The 16,901-nt window shown below is 42.1% G+C and overlaps 2 protein-coding genes across 2 annotated transcripts; one reads left to right on the top strand and one right to left on the bottom strand.

Annotated features, from left to right (window-relative positions):
- The first annotated feature begins 2,661 nt into the window (after positions 1-2,661).
- ankzf1 (ankyrin repeat and zinc finger peptidyl tRNA hydrolase 1) lies at positions 2,662-8,750 on the top strand. Its single transcript, XM_037108924.1, has 16 exons — positions 2,662-2,747; positions 3,120-3,282; positions 3,370-3,488; positions 3,572-3,674; positions 3,754-3,974; positions 4,068-4,183; positions 5,332-5,485; positions 6,123-6,345; positions 6,444-6,542; positions 6,651-6,818; positions 6,943-7,071; positions 7,147-7,429; positions 7,531-7,642; positions 7,749-7,916; positions 8,006-8,076; positions 8,297-8,750. The coding sequence occupies exons 2-16, from the start codon at positions 3,159-3,161 to the stop codon at positions 8,421-8,423; spliced, it is 2,217 nt and encodes a 738-aa protein (XP_036964819.1). The 5' UTR covers positions 2,662-2,747; positions 3,120-3,158; the 3' UTR covers positions 8,424-8,750.
- glb1l (galactosidase, beta 1-like) lies at positions 8,666-16,778 on the bottom strand. The gene is made up of 16 exons (XM_037108925.1): positions 16,590-16,778; positions 16,109-16,278; positions 15,883-16,033; positions 14,228-14,288; positions 14,045-14,139; positions 13,787-13,967; positions 13,638-13,696; positions 13,427-13,548; positions 11,967-12,007; positions 11,741-11,859; positions 11,563-11,637; positions 11,391-11,480; positions 11,165-11,278; positions 10,824-10,955; positions 9,354-9,581; positions 8,666-9,243 (listed from the first exon to the last, which is right to left on the bottom strand). The coding sequence occupies exons 1-16, from the start codon at positions 16,647-16,649 to the stop codon at positions 9,040-9,042; spliced, it is 1,902 nt and encodes a 633-aa protein (XP_036964820.1). The 5' UTR covers positions 16,650-16,778; the 3' UTR covers positions 8,666-9,039.
- Between the last annotated feature and the right edge of the window lie 123 nt (positions 16,779-16,901).

Here is a 16,901-nt window from a genome sequence, read left to right as displayed (position 1 = left end):
GAAACTTCACCTGATTTTCAATCGGCATGGTGATTGAATTTTCATTTTTGGGTGACTTATCCTTTAAAGAGGTGCTGGTAAGAGGAGGAGTGATATCAGCCTGCCACAAACAACTATAAACAAGGGGAGGTTTTCAAATTATAAACTTTGTTTGACAATCAAGTGTGATTTTAGTATCACCAGCTCAAGTGTCCTTATCTGATCATATTCATCATGCTTACCAAACATGAAGACACAGCCAACTGTCAAGTTCACCTTTTATTTTACTGCAGACATTTTGACTTTACTTTTATTTACCTTCTATTGAGAAATACAATTTTTAACCCTTCAAGGAAATAGACCCCACATCCTTTTCTTCTTTCACAATTAAAACCACTTACTATCCTCTTACCAAACAATTTCAGCCCCAGTTGGTTGTCTTATGAATCTTTTTCTCGTTTGCAGCACCAGAGAAACTGAGCAGAGAGTCGATTTGGTGATGGACAAAAGTGGTGTTGTTGATGTGTTGCAGCAACTGGGTCATCTGCTGCAAGAGGAAAGAAACCTCTCTGAACAACTGAAGGGTGACGCCTCTGTGGACAGGTAAAGTGCTGTGCTATGTGCATAAAGAGACTGAAAGACTTTGACTAAATCCAAGTTGATTACCTTTTCTGAAATTCTAGGAGTGGTTTGCAGGAAAGGAGTGAGTGCGTCACAAACAAGGTGAGAAGCCTCACTGCTGAAATCCTGGAGGTGAAAAAGAGTCTGGCAGAGGCAAAAACTCGTAACACAGCAGGTAAAGGATGCATGCTACATCCTGGTGAACATATTCTTGAATCACAGTAGTTTCTAATACTCATGTCTTTGTTTTCCAACAGCCCAAGCTTTGATCCACCCACCAACCAGCAAATCAAAGAGAAATCAGAGCAAACCCAAGTGAATCAATATTTAATTTTGTTCAGTAGATTACAGGCACATTTGTTTTTATCTCAAACTGTATTTGATATGTATAATCAATAGTGAATATATATTGTGTTTAACTCAATAAAGTGTTTGATTTGATCTTGTCCCAGAAGCACTTCTCTCTGCAGGAATAGCTCTTGACAATCCACCAATTTACAAAGTTTCATAGTACGTACTTGAGTATGTATATTTTTTCAATTTTGTTCATGCGACTATATTTGTATAGATTTCAGAGAAAGATATTGTACTTTGTTATGTGATATCTTAGACATACATTATTCCTTGTTGCTTCAATATAAAGGAATAAGATCAGTCAGAGTATGTTTGTTTGAAAGGTCTTCATGTAGAGAATGTGTAAAGAATTTATCATTATAATGTGTTAAATATAAAGAAGACCAATGTAGTTAGAATAAAAACCAAGTGGCTGTGTGAACTACTTCAATGATGAACAAACAGAATTTGGTTCGTATATACAATTTTTTTTTTTTTTTGTATATGTTGGGCAGGTTCACTGAGAATTGCAGCCATTTTTTTTATTAGTTGAGAGGTTGTTTCACAGTGACATAGCAGAAAACTCTTTTATTTCAGACACATCAAATAAACAGATTTTTTTTATTATTATGATAGGTTGATTTAAAAAAAAAAAACATATAGACTTGTGCATGTCACTCAAATAGTAATATCCCTAAAAACTGACTTCATGTATTTCAATCATACATAACATTTCCATCTTTTCAAGTAATATACATAAAAGTTATGCATATGTAATGCATTACTTTTATTTGGCCTATAATAGTTGAAAGTTAATACTTGTTAAATTTATTCACATCGACTCCACACAATAGCAATGCTCAATATGAAGTATATGAAATGTAATGATATACTTTATGTAAAGCTCATGTAAAATATTAGATGGAAATTATATGTGTGTTTAAAATACATAAAGTCTGTGTTTGAGGGAAATTATTTGGAAGTGCGTGTAAGGCGATCCTTCATTGATGACCTAAGGGGAAATGGAAGAGTCAATGTATATGTACACATGTACATAAGCCTATATACAATGTAAATATAAAGGAAACATGTAGAAACATAACATATGTACAAGCAAATGTAAAACTGGAAGTAGGTTTATGAACTAGGGATATGTGTTTCTATGAATGAACAACAAAAGCACAATTCATACTATTATACTGTGTAGCTAGAGAGATGGCAGGGTCCGCCAAATGTAAACAAACACCATATTGCATTTTCCTCTGAGGAGCAGATTGTTTATTCAGTCATGGAAAAAAAAAATTGTAAATATTGTAAAAACCAAAATTCTGAGTTTTAATTTCTTTACAGATAGATAGATAGATAGATAGATAGATAGATAGATAGATAGATAGATAGATAGATAGACATCCAGTAGTTTATACTTCACATACAAAACATGTAAGTAAACATAATGAAGGAGTATAAAAAAAGAAAATGTAAACAAGAATTTAGTGACAGAGACACAGACAGCAAAGTGATTACAGCTTTAAAAAGAATCGTTCAAATGATATGAATTAAACGCAAACGTAGGGACTTAAAACTACACAGTCAGTCCGACATGTTTCCAGTGAAGAGGGCAGCACTTTTCTGTATTTACAGTCATCCTTGAGGCAGTAAAACGTGTTTAACGCTTCGTGTACATTTCAGCTGCCGGTCTGTGAACGCCTCCTCATCACGCTATATTGACGCTCGCGGGCTTCCGTAGTTACTCCCGGAAGAAGCTCACATGCACACAAACGTTAGAGAGAGAGAGAGAGAGACAGCCCCTTAAGGTAAGTTGTCCGCTATTTTTATACTGAGTAATTGTAACTTATTTGTTTTAAAACATTTAATTGCACGATAGAAAAGGCCGGTCAGCATAGACTTTTATTGAAGATGACAGCTGCTGTTACCGCTGGCTACACGTGTCGTTCAAAGAGCAGGTTAACATATGGTTACATCAGCCAAGGTAAGGCTAGCTTTTAAAAACAGAAGAAGTAGTTGGTAGGCTGTTGACAGCTCATGGCAGTGGTGTTGCCAGAGGGAAGAGTGAGTAAGTGGTTAACGATAGACTAGTGTTGTTAATAATATTTGTTATGTCCGAGCGAAACGTATCATTTTGCAAAATGTGGAGAAGGTTTTCCCTGTTTCTGATGTCTAAGCAGATCATGAGGTGAAGAAGAAGAAGAAGAAAAACACCAACAATGACAGCTTGTGCCGAGTATCGCTCCATCTTCGACTTGTGCCCGGATGATGAAGCTCTCACTGGACTGAGGGAGGTGAACCCCGTCCTGAGGCAGGCTGCTGTCACCGACCCAGCCCCAGAAGGTCTGTATGAAGCTGTAGTTCCTGTTGTGAAGAAGGTACCCTTTAAATTTCTATATGTTTGAAAACCTTGTATGTCCTTTCACACAGAGTTGGAGGATAAATCCCCAGAAGATGACAGGCAGAGGGAGTCCAGCCTGGTTCGAGAGGTGTCGGACAAGATGGTGTGCTCAGCCTGCAGATGCTCCTTTAATAACCGTGAGGAGCAGGTAAGCAAAGATCTGTGGGTGGTTTTTGTACAATCAGCGTGGGTCGTCACTTGGGTAACGCACGTTTTGTCTTTCAATCGCAGATGGAGCACTACAAGCTCGACTGGCACCGCTTCAACTTGAGACAGAAGATGTCGGGGACGCCGCCGGTGACAGCTGAGGAGTTTGAGAGGAAGACAGGAGCTGGTGAGGAAAACCACTGGAGTCCTGCACACATCTGTCAGGGACTTGAGCAGTTGATTGATTTTCAGTTGCTGATCTACAGGAGACATGTCGAGCATCTCGGGCTCGGAGTCGGATTCAGAGGAAGAAGACTTGGATAGTGACAGTGGAGGAGGAGGAAGAAGCAGCAGCAACGTCAACGGCACAGATAACGAGAGCTCAGCTGAAAGCAGTTCAATCACCGGCCGACCCTTGAGCAGGATCGTTTTCCAGAACTCGGCAGGACAGTATCTATCAGTCTACCGCTGCGTTCTGCAGGGCAAGGTGAGGCTCAGCTGCAGGTACAATGCAGTACAGAACAGTGTGTGAGCCATATGCGTTTTTATTGCAATTTCATGTTCTGTTCCCTGTTTAAAGCTTCAGTCAGACGACGAGCAGGATGCAGGATCCTCCCTGAAGGCCATAAGTAAGAAGACCGTGTGGATCGTCCTCATGACAGGTGGAGGCCACTTTGCTGGTGCTGTTTTCCAAGGGTAGGTAGACGGGGGGCTTTTTTGTTTTCAGCACCTTGGATTCCACCTTATGGCTGTAAATGTGAGTGTAAATGGACGGCCAGCCCAACACATTTTATATATATATATATATATATATACACTATATTACCAAAAGTATTCGCTCACCTGCCTTTACTCATTCTATGAACTGAAGTGCCATCCCATTCCTAACTCATAGAATTCAATATGATGTCGGTCCACCTTTTGCAGCTATTACAGCTTCAACTCTTCTGGGAAGACTGTCCACAAGGTTGAGGAGAGTGTTTATAGGAATTTTTGACCATTCTTCCAAAAGCGCATTGGTGAGGTCACACACTGATGTTGGTCGAGAAGGCCTGGCTCTCAGTCTCCGCTCTAATTCATCCCAAAGGTGTTCTATCGGGTTCAGGTCAGGACTCTGTGCAGGCCAGTCAAGTTCATCCACACCAGACTCTGTCATCCACGTCTTTATGGACCTTGCTTTGTGCACTGGTGCACAGTCATGTTGGAAGAGGAAGGGGCCCGCTCCAAACTGTTCCCACAAGGTTGGGAGCATGGAATTGTCCAAAATGTTTTGGTATCCTAATGCATTCAATGTTCCTTTCACTGGAACTAAGGGGCCAAGCCCAGCTCCTGAAAAACAACCCCATACCATAATTCCTCCTCCACCAAATTTCACAGTTGGCACAATGCAATCTGAAATGTACCGTTCTCCTGGCAACCTCCAAACCCAGACTCGTCCATCAGATTGCCAGATGGAAAAGCGTGATTCATCACTCCAGAGAACGCGTCTCCACTGCTCTAGAGGCCAGTGACGGCGTGCTTTACACCATTGCATCCGACGCCTTGCATTGCACTTGGTGATGTGTGGCTTGGCTGCAGCTGCTCGGCCATGGAAACCCATTCCATGAAGCTCTCTGCGTACTGTACTTGGGCTAATCTGAAGGTCACATGAAGTTTGTAGCTCTCTAGCAATTGACTGTGCAGAAAGTCGGCGACCTCTTTGCACTATGCGCTTCAGCATCCGCTGACCCCTCTCCGTCACTTTACGTGGCCTACCACTTCGTGGCTGAGTTGCTGTTGTTCCCAAACGCTTCCATTTTGTTATAATAGAGCTGACATATATGTATATATATATATATTTATAGGAAAGAAGTCCTTCAGCACAAGACGTTCCACCGCTATACAGTGCGGGCGAAGCGAGGCACCGCTCAAGGACTGAAAGATTCACAGAACCGAAGTCACGCACCCAAATCCGCAGGAGCTGCCCTGAGGCGACACAACGAGGCGGCGCTCGTAAAGGTAAGATGATCTTTCATTTAACAACACTGTCTGCACTTTGTTTCTTTTACAGTGACAGCCATCAGGTTTGCTGTTTTTATTCACAGAGGACAAAAACAAATCAAGCTAACCCCAACAATATTTTCTGGCAAATTGCATTCAGACTTTTTTGTTTTATTTTAAAACGTTTGAATCTTTGATGTAGTTTAAGACCCTCAGGCAGTGGACAGAGTCATTTGCTTTCAGGCCCTGAGGCTCGAATGACGTGCGCAAGATAATAAGACCCTCTGAGTCAGTGTCATCTTTCAACTCTAGTCTAAAAATGTGTTTTTCTCAGAGCGCATACCCTGATTTTATATGAGCTTCCTACTTATTTTATTGGTTTTCTTTTTTAATTTTTAATTTGAATTTTTAATGTTTTCCTCCAGGTCCTTCTTTTGGTATTTGTTGTTTTATTAGTTTCCCTCTAATTTGTACTCAGATTTGAAAAGTGCCTCTAATTAAGTTTAATTAAGGGTATTAAGTGCCTATGAGTCTATAGAGTAAAGGCGCTGCTTAATCCCAAGGATAAATGTTAGGGTGCTTTTGCATATTGTCAGAAGACAACCCCTAAAAATGGACTGACACTGTCATGAAATGCTTGCATGTCCTTTTGCAGGACATTCAGGATCTCCTAGTAAGCTGGGCCGAACATGTGCAGGAGGCCTCTGCCATATTCGTACGAGCTCCCAGCTACAACAAAACCATCTTTTTCGGCGGTCGTGCAGCTCCGCTCGACAAAAAAGACTCCAGGATCCGCACACTCCCCTTTGCCACACGCAGGGCGACCTTTCGGGAGATACAGCGGGTACACGAGGTGCTTTCCACTGTCCATGTTTATGGTAAGCTGAATTATATCCTTGGAGTAATGACATGTTATCTGCTCGTAGTCGCCTGGGCAGGGTATAATCAATACTGTGTGCAAAATATCCTGATTTAGGGAAAGACACAGACATGTCTGCTGTCTTCAGCCCATCTAAGAAGGCCTGGAAGAAAGCTGTCAAGCCCACAGCTCGAATAAATACAGATCAGGAGAAAGGTAAGCTTACCCAGTTATCATCTACCCTGTGGGATATATTGCTGTTTGATTTGCTGTGAAAAATGGTGTTATAGTACACTTCCTTTATTTATTTTTTGGCTTCTGCAGAAGAAATCCATGACAGCTCGGATAACGAAGGAGGTGTAGAGATCCAGCTGGAGATGGTGGAGATGACATTAGGAACTCTGGACCTCAGGGAGTCTGAAATCTGTCCCTCCCGGCACAGGAGGAGGAGGAGGAGGAAAAAGAAGGAGGAGGGCAAAATGCAAACTGAAGGTAGGTCTGGCCCGGTGTGGCATCGCACAGCTGGCTGCAGCTACATTATCGACACCCAAGAAATGCGCATTTATCACCCATCGGTTCTGCAAGTTTTCTGCAATGTCATGTGCATGTGTGACAGAACTGAGTAACACGGAAGCAGACGATCAGGAAGAGGAGGTGCCAGAGGCTGCAGCAGCAGGAGACGGCCCTCAAGAGACGCAATCAAAGAAGAGGAAAAGGAAAGCACCGAGCAAGAAACAACTGGAAGGTGAGTAAATGCGTCTTTCCCTTGTTCATAATACTCGCTAGAAAACTAAATTTTAGCCTTCTGCGTCTCTTTTAGATGATGTTGATGAGTCGTGGGAGTACGGCCTGAGGGATGCCCTGTTTACAGCCTGTAAGGTTGGGGATGCGGATGCTCTGTGCACACTCCTCCAGCTACCTGGAGAGACAGCAGAGAGTCAAGAGCAGTCGGAGAACGACCCTTCTGATGCTCCAAGTCCTCTAACTCTCCTCAATAAGCCCATTGACTCTTCAGGGTTCACTCTGCTGCACGTGGCGTCAGCAGCTGCACAAAAAGCAGTGGTCCGGCTGCTCCTGGACGCAGGAGGAGACCCAGCCTGCAGGTTTGGAAAATACTATAGTCAAGTGTATTAAAGTAAAACTTAAATGAACAGAGTAACCTTTGCCAAGACTTAAGGATTATTTCTGCAATATTCCATTACAGAGATAATAGAGGGAAGACCCCGTATGTCGTCGCCCCGGACAAAGACACAAGAAATGTCTTCCGTAAATATATGGGTGAGAATCCTGACAAATACGACTACGTCAAGGCGCAGGTAAGAGTGTGCAGTCTTATCTTTTTTCATATGTTTGCCATTAAACACAAGCGGAAGATTTATATTTGCCTTCCTTTTCCTTTTTTTTACACTTGTGTAACTCAAGGTCCCGGGGCCACTAACGGCAGAGATTGAATCCAAACAGTCGGAGAAGAAAAAGGCTCAGAAGGCGTTGAAAAAACAGCGAGAAAAAGAGCAGAAGGAGGAAAAGAGGAAACAGGAGCTGGAGGCGGAGGAAAAGAAGAGGTTTGCATCTCTGACAGATCGAGAAAAGGTGAGCTAAGGTGTCATTTTAATCTTTGGTAATCAAAACGTTGAAAATTCTTGAAGATGTTAACCGCTTCTTGTTTTATATTTGATTAGAGAGCTCTGGCAGCAGAGAGGAGGTTAGCAGAGCAAGTGGCTGCATCGGGAGTCAGCATCTCTCATGTCAAGTGAGTAACCCAGATAGAGCGTCAACTTGTGCTTTCTATTGAAAGTCAGGTGAAGTTTGGTAGTCCACAAAACAGTAGATGGGGACTTGTTTCAAAACGTAAAAGAAAAACAACAAAAAGACATAAAATGGCCCCATTGCTTTTCTTTTGGGGTGAAGACATGCAGTAAGTATCTACTTAAAAATATCTACTAAAATTCAGTGTTCTTTTGTGTCACTAGGAGATGCTGGCTGTGTGGAGAGTCTCTGCTGGGGAAGATCCCATTTCAGTATCTGGAATATTCGTTCTGCAGCCCTCAATGCGTTCAAGCACATCGTAAAGCCAACACTCTTCCAGGCAAGACCTGAAGAACGTTTTAGGTGGAAGGAAACTACCTCATTACAACTAAAAGTGTGAGTTTGTGCAGCCTCGGTGGGAGTGGAACGTGGCTGCGCCCTGCCAATGTGTTTGATCGTTCCCCCCTCTGGAGGAACAGTAAAGCATTGTCTTGTTTTCAAGTCTACACATACATTTCAAATATAATGGAATGATGGCAGATGACTGATGATGAACTGCATACACATACATATCTACATATATTAAAACAATGTAATAAATGTATAATTTATTCACAATATCTGCAATTATGCAAACGGAGAAACAAAGCAAATGCAATAAAACACTATAATACTGTTTGTATACCGTTGTCATTATTTCTACAGTGAAGGTTCAACCTCTAACACTCACTAATTGACTGAAGCTGCTGAGTCAAAGGTTGAAGCAGGTGACATTTGATTGATGAGGAAATCAAACACTGAAATCTGAAGTGATGGAGGATTAAAAGAGGCCACAGATGTGATGCAGAACGAAGCGCCTGGATTGTTCAGAGGACTACATCACTCTAATGATTTCTTGTGCAGTGCTTCAAACAGGCACTGGGATGTAGCATTCAGAATGTCGGACATTTTGTGCCACAGAACTCTGTCATGTCTTTCCAGCGGTGGGGCTGAGCTGATGCCGGTCCATGAAGAGAACCCGTTGGTGTGCTGGTGCCCCCTCCAGCTCCAGCACTGTGATGTAGTTGGGAAGGACGGTGCTGAGTAGGGGTCCGGGGACATAAAGAGTCTGTTGAGGGCCCCTGGCCGGCCAATATCGTCCCAGATTGACGCCATTAATCCAAACCTGGCCCTGATGTTAAAAGACATCATGATAAAGGATACAGTTATTGTATCCCTGGAATCATGAGGAAGACCTACTGTACACAAAAAGTGATGTGCCCGGTAAATCAATCAAATTACCTTGGTCCATTCATTGAGCCTGAGAAAGGTGTCCCGAGCCAGGCCGTTGGGCTGTAAGGTCCCCATGTAGAAGACCGGCCCAAGTGAAGGTTCTTTCTTAGGGGCAGGGAAGTTCTTCTGACTGTCTGAATGAGGCCATCCTCCTGCGATGGCTCCGTCGATGTCCAGAGGGTAGATCTTCCAGTCAGTCAGGACGTCTTTCCCCAGGATCAGATGACTCAAGAGGCCCTGCAGCACACGTACTGTTTAGTAGCTAACACTGGTGCTGGTTTGTACAGAGCTTTAACTCACAGTAGTTATCCAATAACTTTTCATTTTTCATAATCGTTTTAAAGTTTTAGGGTTTGAGGTTTGTGACCACCTCTAACAGACTGGTGCTGGTACCATGGCTTTACATTGATACACTGGCCCCATTAATCGTACCTAAAGGAACATTTAAGCGGTTATATAACAGTGTCACTTTAATACTGAGTCCTCTATATGACCTAAATATGAAAATGAAACCATCAGTTTGTATAATTATTAAACTATATGCCTGTCACCAGGTCGGATAAGGACTTTTCTGATTCAGTGATTAAACTTAAAGTGTGAGGAGTCTCACAGCCGGAGGAAGGAAACTGCTCTGTGGTCTGATGTAACGATGTCAAACTAAATTTTTTTTTTTTTTTTTTTTTTGTCCAAAGAGGCCGCCAGAATCAACAATAAGAATGAAAGCTCCTGGTAGCAGCTGTAAACAATGATTTCAAATATGTAAATAGTGAAGTGGAATAGTGAATTTCTGTCATTGCACTTTATCCATGATAGAAATCCATGTGTTACATCACTCCCTCTACAGCATAAATACTGCAGGGTACATGTTTGATTTTTTTTGGAGTAATTTTTGTATATTGTGTAAAACAGCCATTCCCAAATTTAAAAGTGGCATGGCCCATTTTTGGAATCGGAAATAAATGTCTGAGCCCCACTCAAACTTTTAATAACAAACTATGATCCTGTGCCAATGTTGTGCAAACGCCAGCAACAGGATTTGGCACACACAGATATGGATCAATATCTGACAAAGACAGATGAGATTTGAATCATTCATTTAACTCAACGCCCTCGGTTTTGATTACTCTTTAGTGTCAGTGTCTGAAGTAAAACTGAAATAATGCCCCCTCTGTGTTCCAATACTTTACGGTCATTTATGTATTGCTACTTTTCTTCAATGTGTGAGCCTACTTTAAGGCAAATGGGAGGATTATAACATCCAGATCTTTCTGTATACTTGGCTATAATAAAGTCAAACCAAAGAAAAAAGAGACAGAAAAGGGATGATCTAGTAGCTATTAGTTTTACACATACAGTACTGAGGTTTGTCAATACTCAAACAATGGGGAGGGGAAGATAGTATTTACTGTGAGGGAAGTGATTATGTGTGCAGAGAAAATGTAATTCACTCTCTGTGGGACTGGACTTTTGTTCTCTTGCCTTGTAGTCATTAATCTTGCTGCCAAAGTTCACCCTGCCCATGTTCTCCACCAGGACGTCCACGGTGTCCCCCTGCCGTCCGCTGATGTTCGTCACAAGCGCGGTGTCCCTCTCCAGCAGGCCCTGAAAAACCTGTCGACGCACAAAGCCGCGCTCTTAATTCTGTTTCTGAATGTTAGAAAAAAAAAAAAAAGGAGGAACCTGGATTTCCACAGCCTGATTCATTACAAAAAAAAAACAAAAAAAAAAAGCTTGCTTGATCTTAACCGGTGATGTTTTCCCTCCACCGGACCTAAAGCGATTGGCTAGCAGACAACAAAAGTTCATTGTAAAAGCCTTACCCCATTGACGGACACATATGCACGGTCATGAACCCCATTCAGTGGAGAGATAAGTGGCGTGGGCTGCGAGAGGTCCCTGGGCAGCGTGGTCCGATACAGCATGTATCCATAGTACTGCACAACAATGGACATGACAGGTTGCAGACACAACAGTCTAGAAGTTCTCCACGTTTCAAGAGGTTTTTACACTCACGGCAACACCAGTCCTGCCCTGCAGACACCGTACCTGCTTCACCTCTTCAAACGTCAGAGGATACTGGGACTCCACCGGCCCGAGGGGGGAGAGCGTGTTCAACAGGCCGCTGACGTTACCAACCTGAATAAAAAAAGTGTCCCATCATTAGGACCAATCACGGCAACCACTCAGACTCATTGTCAGTAACTCCTCACTGTAATACCTTCTTCAGGTTCACAAAGCCGTAGGCAAACTTGGGCGTTGGCGGCGGCATGGGTCCAGAGGGAATATCTCTAAACTGTGGAGAAACTGTGAATCATGAGTCATATCTTCCACATATGTGCACGCGGGGAGCAATCAGGACATCGGCCTCAGCGGGGCGGCAGCACAATCAATGGTACCTGCTTGATCACGTCTCTGATGGCCAACAGCTTCTCCGTGGGGTCTCCTGCCTCAGACAGCGGGGCATCGTAATCATAGCTAGTCACCACCGAGCGGAACCTGGTGTCGTGATCGGCGCCTGCGAAGAGACGAATCGCGCCGCAAGCTGAGCCTTTATCTCGGAGACGCGTCGCAGCTGCGATGATTCAAAAAGGCACTGATAATAATCATAATACGTGACTTTACCGTTCCAGTAGCCAAAGTTAGTGCCTCCTTCGAACATGTACCTGACAGCAGAGAGAAGAGCAGACTGTATTACATTTTAACCCTTAACAGCAGGTGTACCTCAAACTAGTGATCGATGCAACCCAAAGACAGGCTGTATTTGACATGTTTCTCACTGTCGCCACATCACATGAAAAGACAGAACCACCAACACACTTCTCATACAACAATTTCCGACATGTCATATTCCTCCGAGCTGTAGCTGTTCACTGTCATCACATCGACTAAAAAACAAATCAATGAGCCGCAGTGGTGCACCGAATGGTCCTACGTCTCTGTCTTTAGTGTATGTATGTGTTTATTTGACTCTCCGTGTTTCTGTGAGTGAGTGAGAGGTTCCAACGTCTGTGTTTGGATGAGCTCAATGAGACGAACCCCATTCGGTTTTATGATGATGTGGCAGTAAAGGACTGAATCTCTAACCTTGAATCTTCATCACAATGAACGCTGTCGATTGTGGGTACGCTGTTATTCTGACATTAATCTCTACAAAGATACATCTGCATATTTCCATCTGCATCACGTTATAGAGGCGAAAATGCAACGTCAGAACCCACCAGCTTGTGACCAGATTGTCTGACAATGATTAATCTTTTTGTTGGCTTTTTATTAAATTCATCTCCAATCTTATGCAGATAAATATTCATGGAGATTAGTCGAAATGCTGTCTGGACTTTAATCAGACGGTACGCAGCGAACAGCGTATGGAAGAGTTATCTGTCATGTGGATATTCCCTGGCTACACTGGAAGCTTCAGTCATTAGCCTTTGCCCCCAGAAGTTAAATCGACATTAGACAATAACCGATGGGTTATGAGATTTTGCAGCCGTGAATACTCACTCAAGCACTAAATGTGCATTAATCTGCTCACGATAATAGTCCCAAACAAATGCATTTTATGTTTCAGTTTGAATTAAGTTTGTTAAAAAATTAGAGTGCCCATCTCTTTACCCATTTTTAAGGATTTAAGAGAGCCACAGACTACGGAGGTTAGAAATAAATTACTAATGAGTTAAACACGGTAATATCTGTATCTGCTTTCAAATGACGGCCCAAAATGATCATTTCTACCCATGTGACAGGCCGATGAGATGACCTTGACTAAGTCGTTTTCTTAATTTGCTCTTTGAATGTGTACATCTTGATCTGCCAGCGGGCCATCACAATATAAGTGAGCATAATCATATGTTAATTCTACAAGAGAGACTTGAAGTCTCCGATTAGGTGGAAAAATATGTGCATATATCGATATGAGTTCAGCCTGCAAAAATCCAATATGCACTGGATACACTGCAAACATCTTAAGTAATAACACATCCTTGATTTTGGTCTGGTCTTGGCATTTGTTTTCAATAAGAAAATTATAGACAAATGTGCACCAAATGCGTGATGATGGGATGAGGACGTTTGGGGAGACATACATGTTGACGTTGGCCCCCATGCTTAGCATTTCTGCTAGCACTCTGCTGACCTTCTGAGCATCAACCACAGCGTGCTGATCCCCCCAGTGGTCCAACCAGCCGGTGTAGAACTCCGAGTTCACCTGCAACATCATTTAAATGCATCACACGCTGGGTTTGACGGGTCAGTAATTACGACGTGTTAACATTAATGAATTGACTTGTAACCGACCAGGGGTCCTCTGGGCTCAAACCGCCTTTGCCGCTTGAAGGCGTCAGTCACGTTGTTGTCTGTATCAGAGAATAAATAGACACATTTTCCCTTAACTTCAGACAGTAGATGTAATGCCCTCCTGTTAATCATTTTCATATCGCACTGACTTGTTCCAAAGTCCACCGTGGCGTATAATCCCTCCAGACTCCCGCAGGTCATCTCCCTGTCTGTGTTCCCATCCGTGGTGAACAGGACTGTGTCCTCACCCAGAAACAAGCGGAACAGAGTCCGCAGGTGACGCATGTAGTTGTAGTCACAAGCAAAGTAACTTCCATATTCGTTCTCCACCTGTAGAAGAAGACCATTCATTAAAACCAACATTGAAACACTTGCTTAGAAGAAACGTGATTAATTAAATGCTCCACCTGGACAGTGATGATGTTGCCTCCGTTGACGTACAGCCACGGCTTTATTTTGGGGAGAAGAACGGCGAACCAGTTGCTGACTGCCTGGACATAATCTGGAGCAGAAGAACATAAATCAAAGAAATATATATATTTTTTTAAAAAAAACAAGACAAAGACATGCACAGCAGCTGGACTTTATACCTGTGTCAGCTGAACGAAGTATGATGTTTGGCTTCTGAAGTAACCAGGCCGGCAATCCGCCCTGGGAAGGAAGAACACATTGTGGTTTTGAGAAAATATCACCGATGTCACCAACATGATGTTGTCAGGAAGCAGTGGGAGATCATGTCTCTAATTTCTCGGTAAGATGACTGATAGTACAGATTATCTCGTCATCAGTTTCAGTCTTCTTCTCACAAAATGGGAAACAGGAACAAACGTCAGCAACAAACTTGCCTTAATACTGCTGTAAATTAACACTCACTCTAAATACTTCATCACATTAAATCAGATGTAATTGTGACTGTGATTAACAAATTCTACAGAAGGATGACAAACTGAGAACACAAGAAATGTGAGTGTCTGAATGTGTCACCGATCTGTTACACTTGGCATCTACAGGAGGGTCACAAAAGTCTGAGATGAGTTAAAATACTTTTATTTTGTATTTGTTTTGTTTTTGTTGTTCCCAATAATAACATCAGCTTAACTGTTTGAGTGAAAAGTTCAATCTTTCTATACCCCCCCTTTAGCATTTCTCATGCTGGCATGGACTCATGCAAAACATCTTGCACAAAAACTGGAGCTGTGTAAGAACTACTTGAAGACATAAGAGTCACTTTTGTCACCTGACCTGAACCTTTATTAGGGGGCAAAATGGGGGAATTTGAAGCCTGAGAAGGCCAAGCGCTCTGTGACACCACAAGAAGTTTTGGTAAATACTCAAATCATGCTGGGACAACATGAGTCATCAGGTTTTACACAAACTTGTGTTGAGTCCATGTCAGCTCAAGGGAGACATACCAAATACAAAGATATTTTGAAATTCATGTACGTTTTTCAAAGACGCATCTTTTTTGCCAAATTGTTAAGCAAATGTAAAATGGAAGTATTTTGGCAAGTGGTCTCAGACTTCTTGACCCTACCATATATAACCTGGCTGAACCAATATAAGACAAAGTGATTAGCAGCAGTTACAATTTCAAGCAGTTTCAAGGACTCTTTTCCAAAATCCAAGCACTTTTTAAACCTTGAAAACAGACCACATTCAAATTCCCTGCTTATAAAAAAGTAACAATAACGTTTTTTTATTTTTTTTATTTTTTTTTGAATGTTGTGCTAATGGTGATGAAAATATCTGGATGATCTGTACGTTAATGTGTTTGTAATATCCCATGTTTTGTTCCTTGTCTTAATTTTACTAAAGTGCCATGTTGTAGTTTTCTGTTTACTGGGTATTTTGGAGAAGAAATTCACACTCAGAATTCAAATATTTACACTATCAATGTTATATAACTCAAACTGAATATTGATTTTTTTTTTTCCATATGTGGATAAACAAGCTGCTCGAAAGGTGGCAGGGTCCGCCAAATATAAACAAAGTTAAAAAGTATGAAACTGTGTGTTTGACTATTCAGTTATGAAAAACAAAGAGTGACTGTTTATTTAGTTTGTTGAGGCATAAAAAAATCAGTCAAAGAAAAAGTGCCCCTTTAAGATTGTGATCTCTCTCTTGATAACGTACAGTTACCTTACTGTGTTTATCGGTTCCCTCTACACTGCTCTTTTAAGCCGTGATGTTGTGCGAGCTCATATTGTTACAACAATGAAGCCTACTTCCAATCAGACTTTCTCACCATTTCCCATTCTGCACAGATATACGGTCCCGGGCGCAGGATGACCAGGAGACCCGTTTGGTTTGCCAGATCCAGAAAATGCTCCAGATCTCGGTCCCCTGTGAAGTTGAAGACCCCCTGTACTGTTTCATGGAAGTTCCAGGGCACATACCTGTGATGTGATCAACCAAAGACATGTTGAGAGGACTGTGAATACATATGAAAGGAAGTGATGTGTTGGACTTACACTTGGATGGCATTGAGTCCGGTCATGTACATCTTCACAAGCCGGTCCTTCCAGTAGTACCGTGGGATTCTGGAGTAGTGAATGCTGCCTGAGATGTACTGAAAAGGCTTGGCATCTTTGAGGAAACAGTTGCGTTTGTAGTCTATCGAGAAGGATCTGCCTCCAGAGACCTGCAGGAGACATGTGCATTCAATCATTCTTAAAGCTCTTCTTCCATTACATGTATGATATTCATTTTCCGCCTGAGGGGGGAAATCTTCTAATATTAGATTGTAGACTGTACATCTGTTCCCATTCATAAAACCAAGATAACTAAAATAAGTGTTGGTTTAAACTTGTAAAAATAAATAAATAAATAAATAAAAATAAAAAAAAGAACAAAGAAAGAAGAAAAAAAGACTTTCCAGGAAGTACAAACTTGTGATGGATCAGGTGACTTTTTCTATTATTAAAGTAAAGTCTATTTCTGAATCTTTCTTACCAAGTTTCCAGTCAAACACGCAAAGCTGACTGCAGCGAGGAGTAGAACAGCAGCAGCCATGTCCGCTGCCTTCCTGCGAGGACTGAGCCGAAAACTAGTCCATAACTCATTTATGCTCTAATGTTATGTGTTCGTGTCGCCTTCAGTTCAGCACGTCTGTTGTTGACTGGCGGAGGAACATTATTCTCAGCGTCCTGTCCGCCTCTATAGCACGTCATGTGACTCTCATTGGGCGGCAGCAGGGTCCTAAACCCCGTCGGTTGAACCTCACCCTCGTTCTTACTGCATTGACTTCTTTTATGTATACCCAGG

The sequence above is a fragment of the Acanthopagrus latus genome, chromosome 9 (genome assembly GCF_904848185.1).
Source record: "Acanthopagrus latus isolate v.2019 chromosome 9, fAcaLat1.1, whole genome shotgun sequence".
Taxonomy (NCBI): Eukaryota; Metazoa; Chordata; class Actinopteri; order Spariformes; family Sparidae; genus Acanthopagrus; species Acanthopagrus latus.
This window is presented reverse-complemented; position numbering and strand designations above follow the sequence as displayed.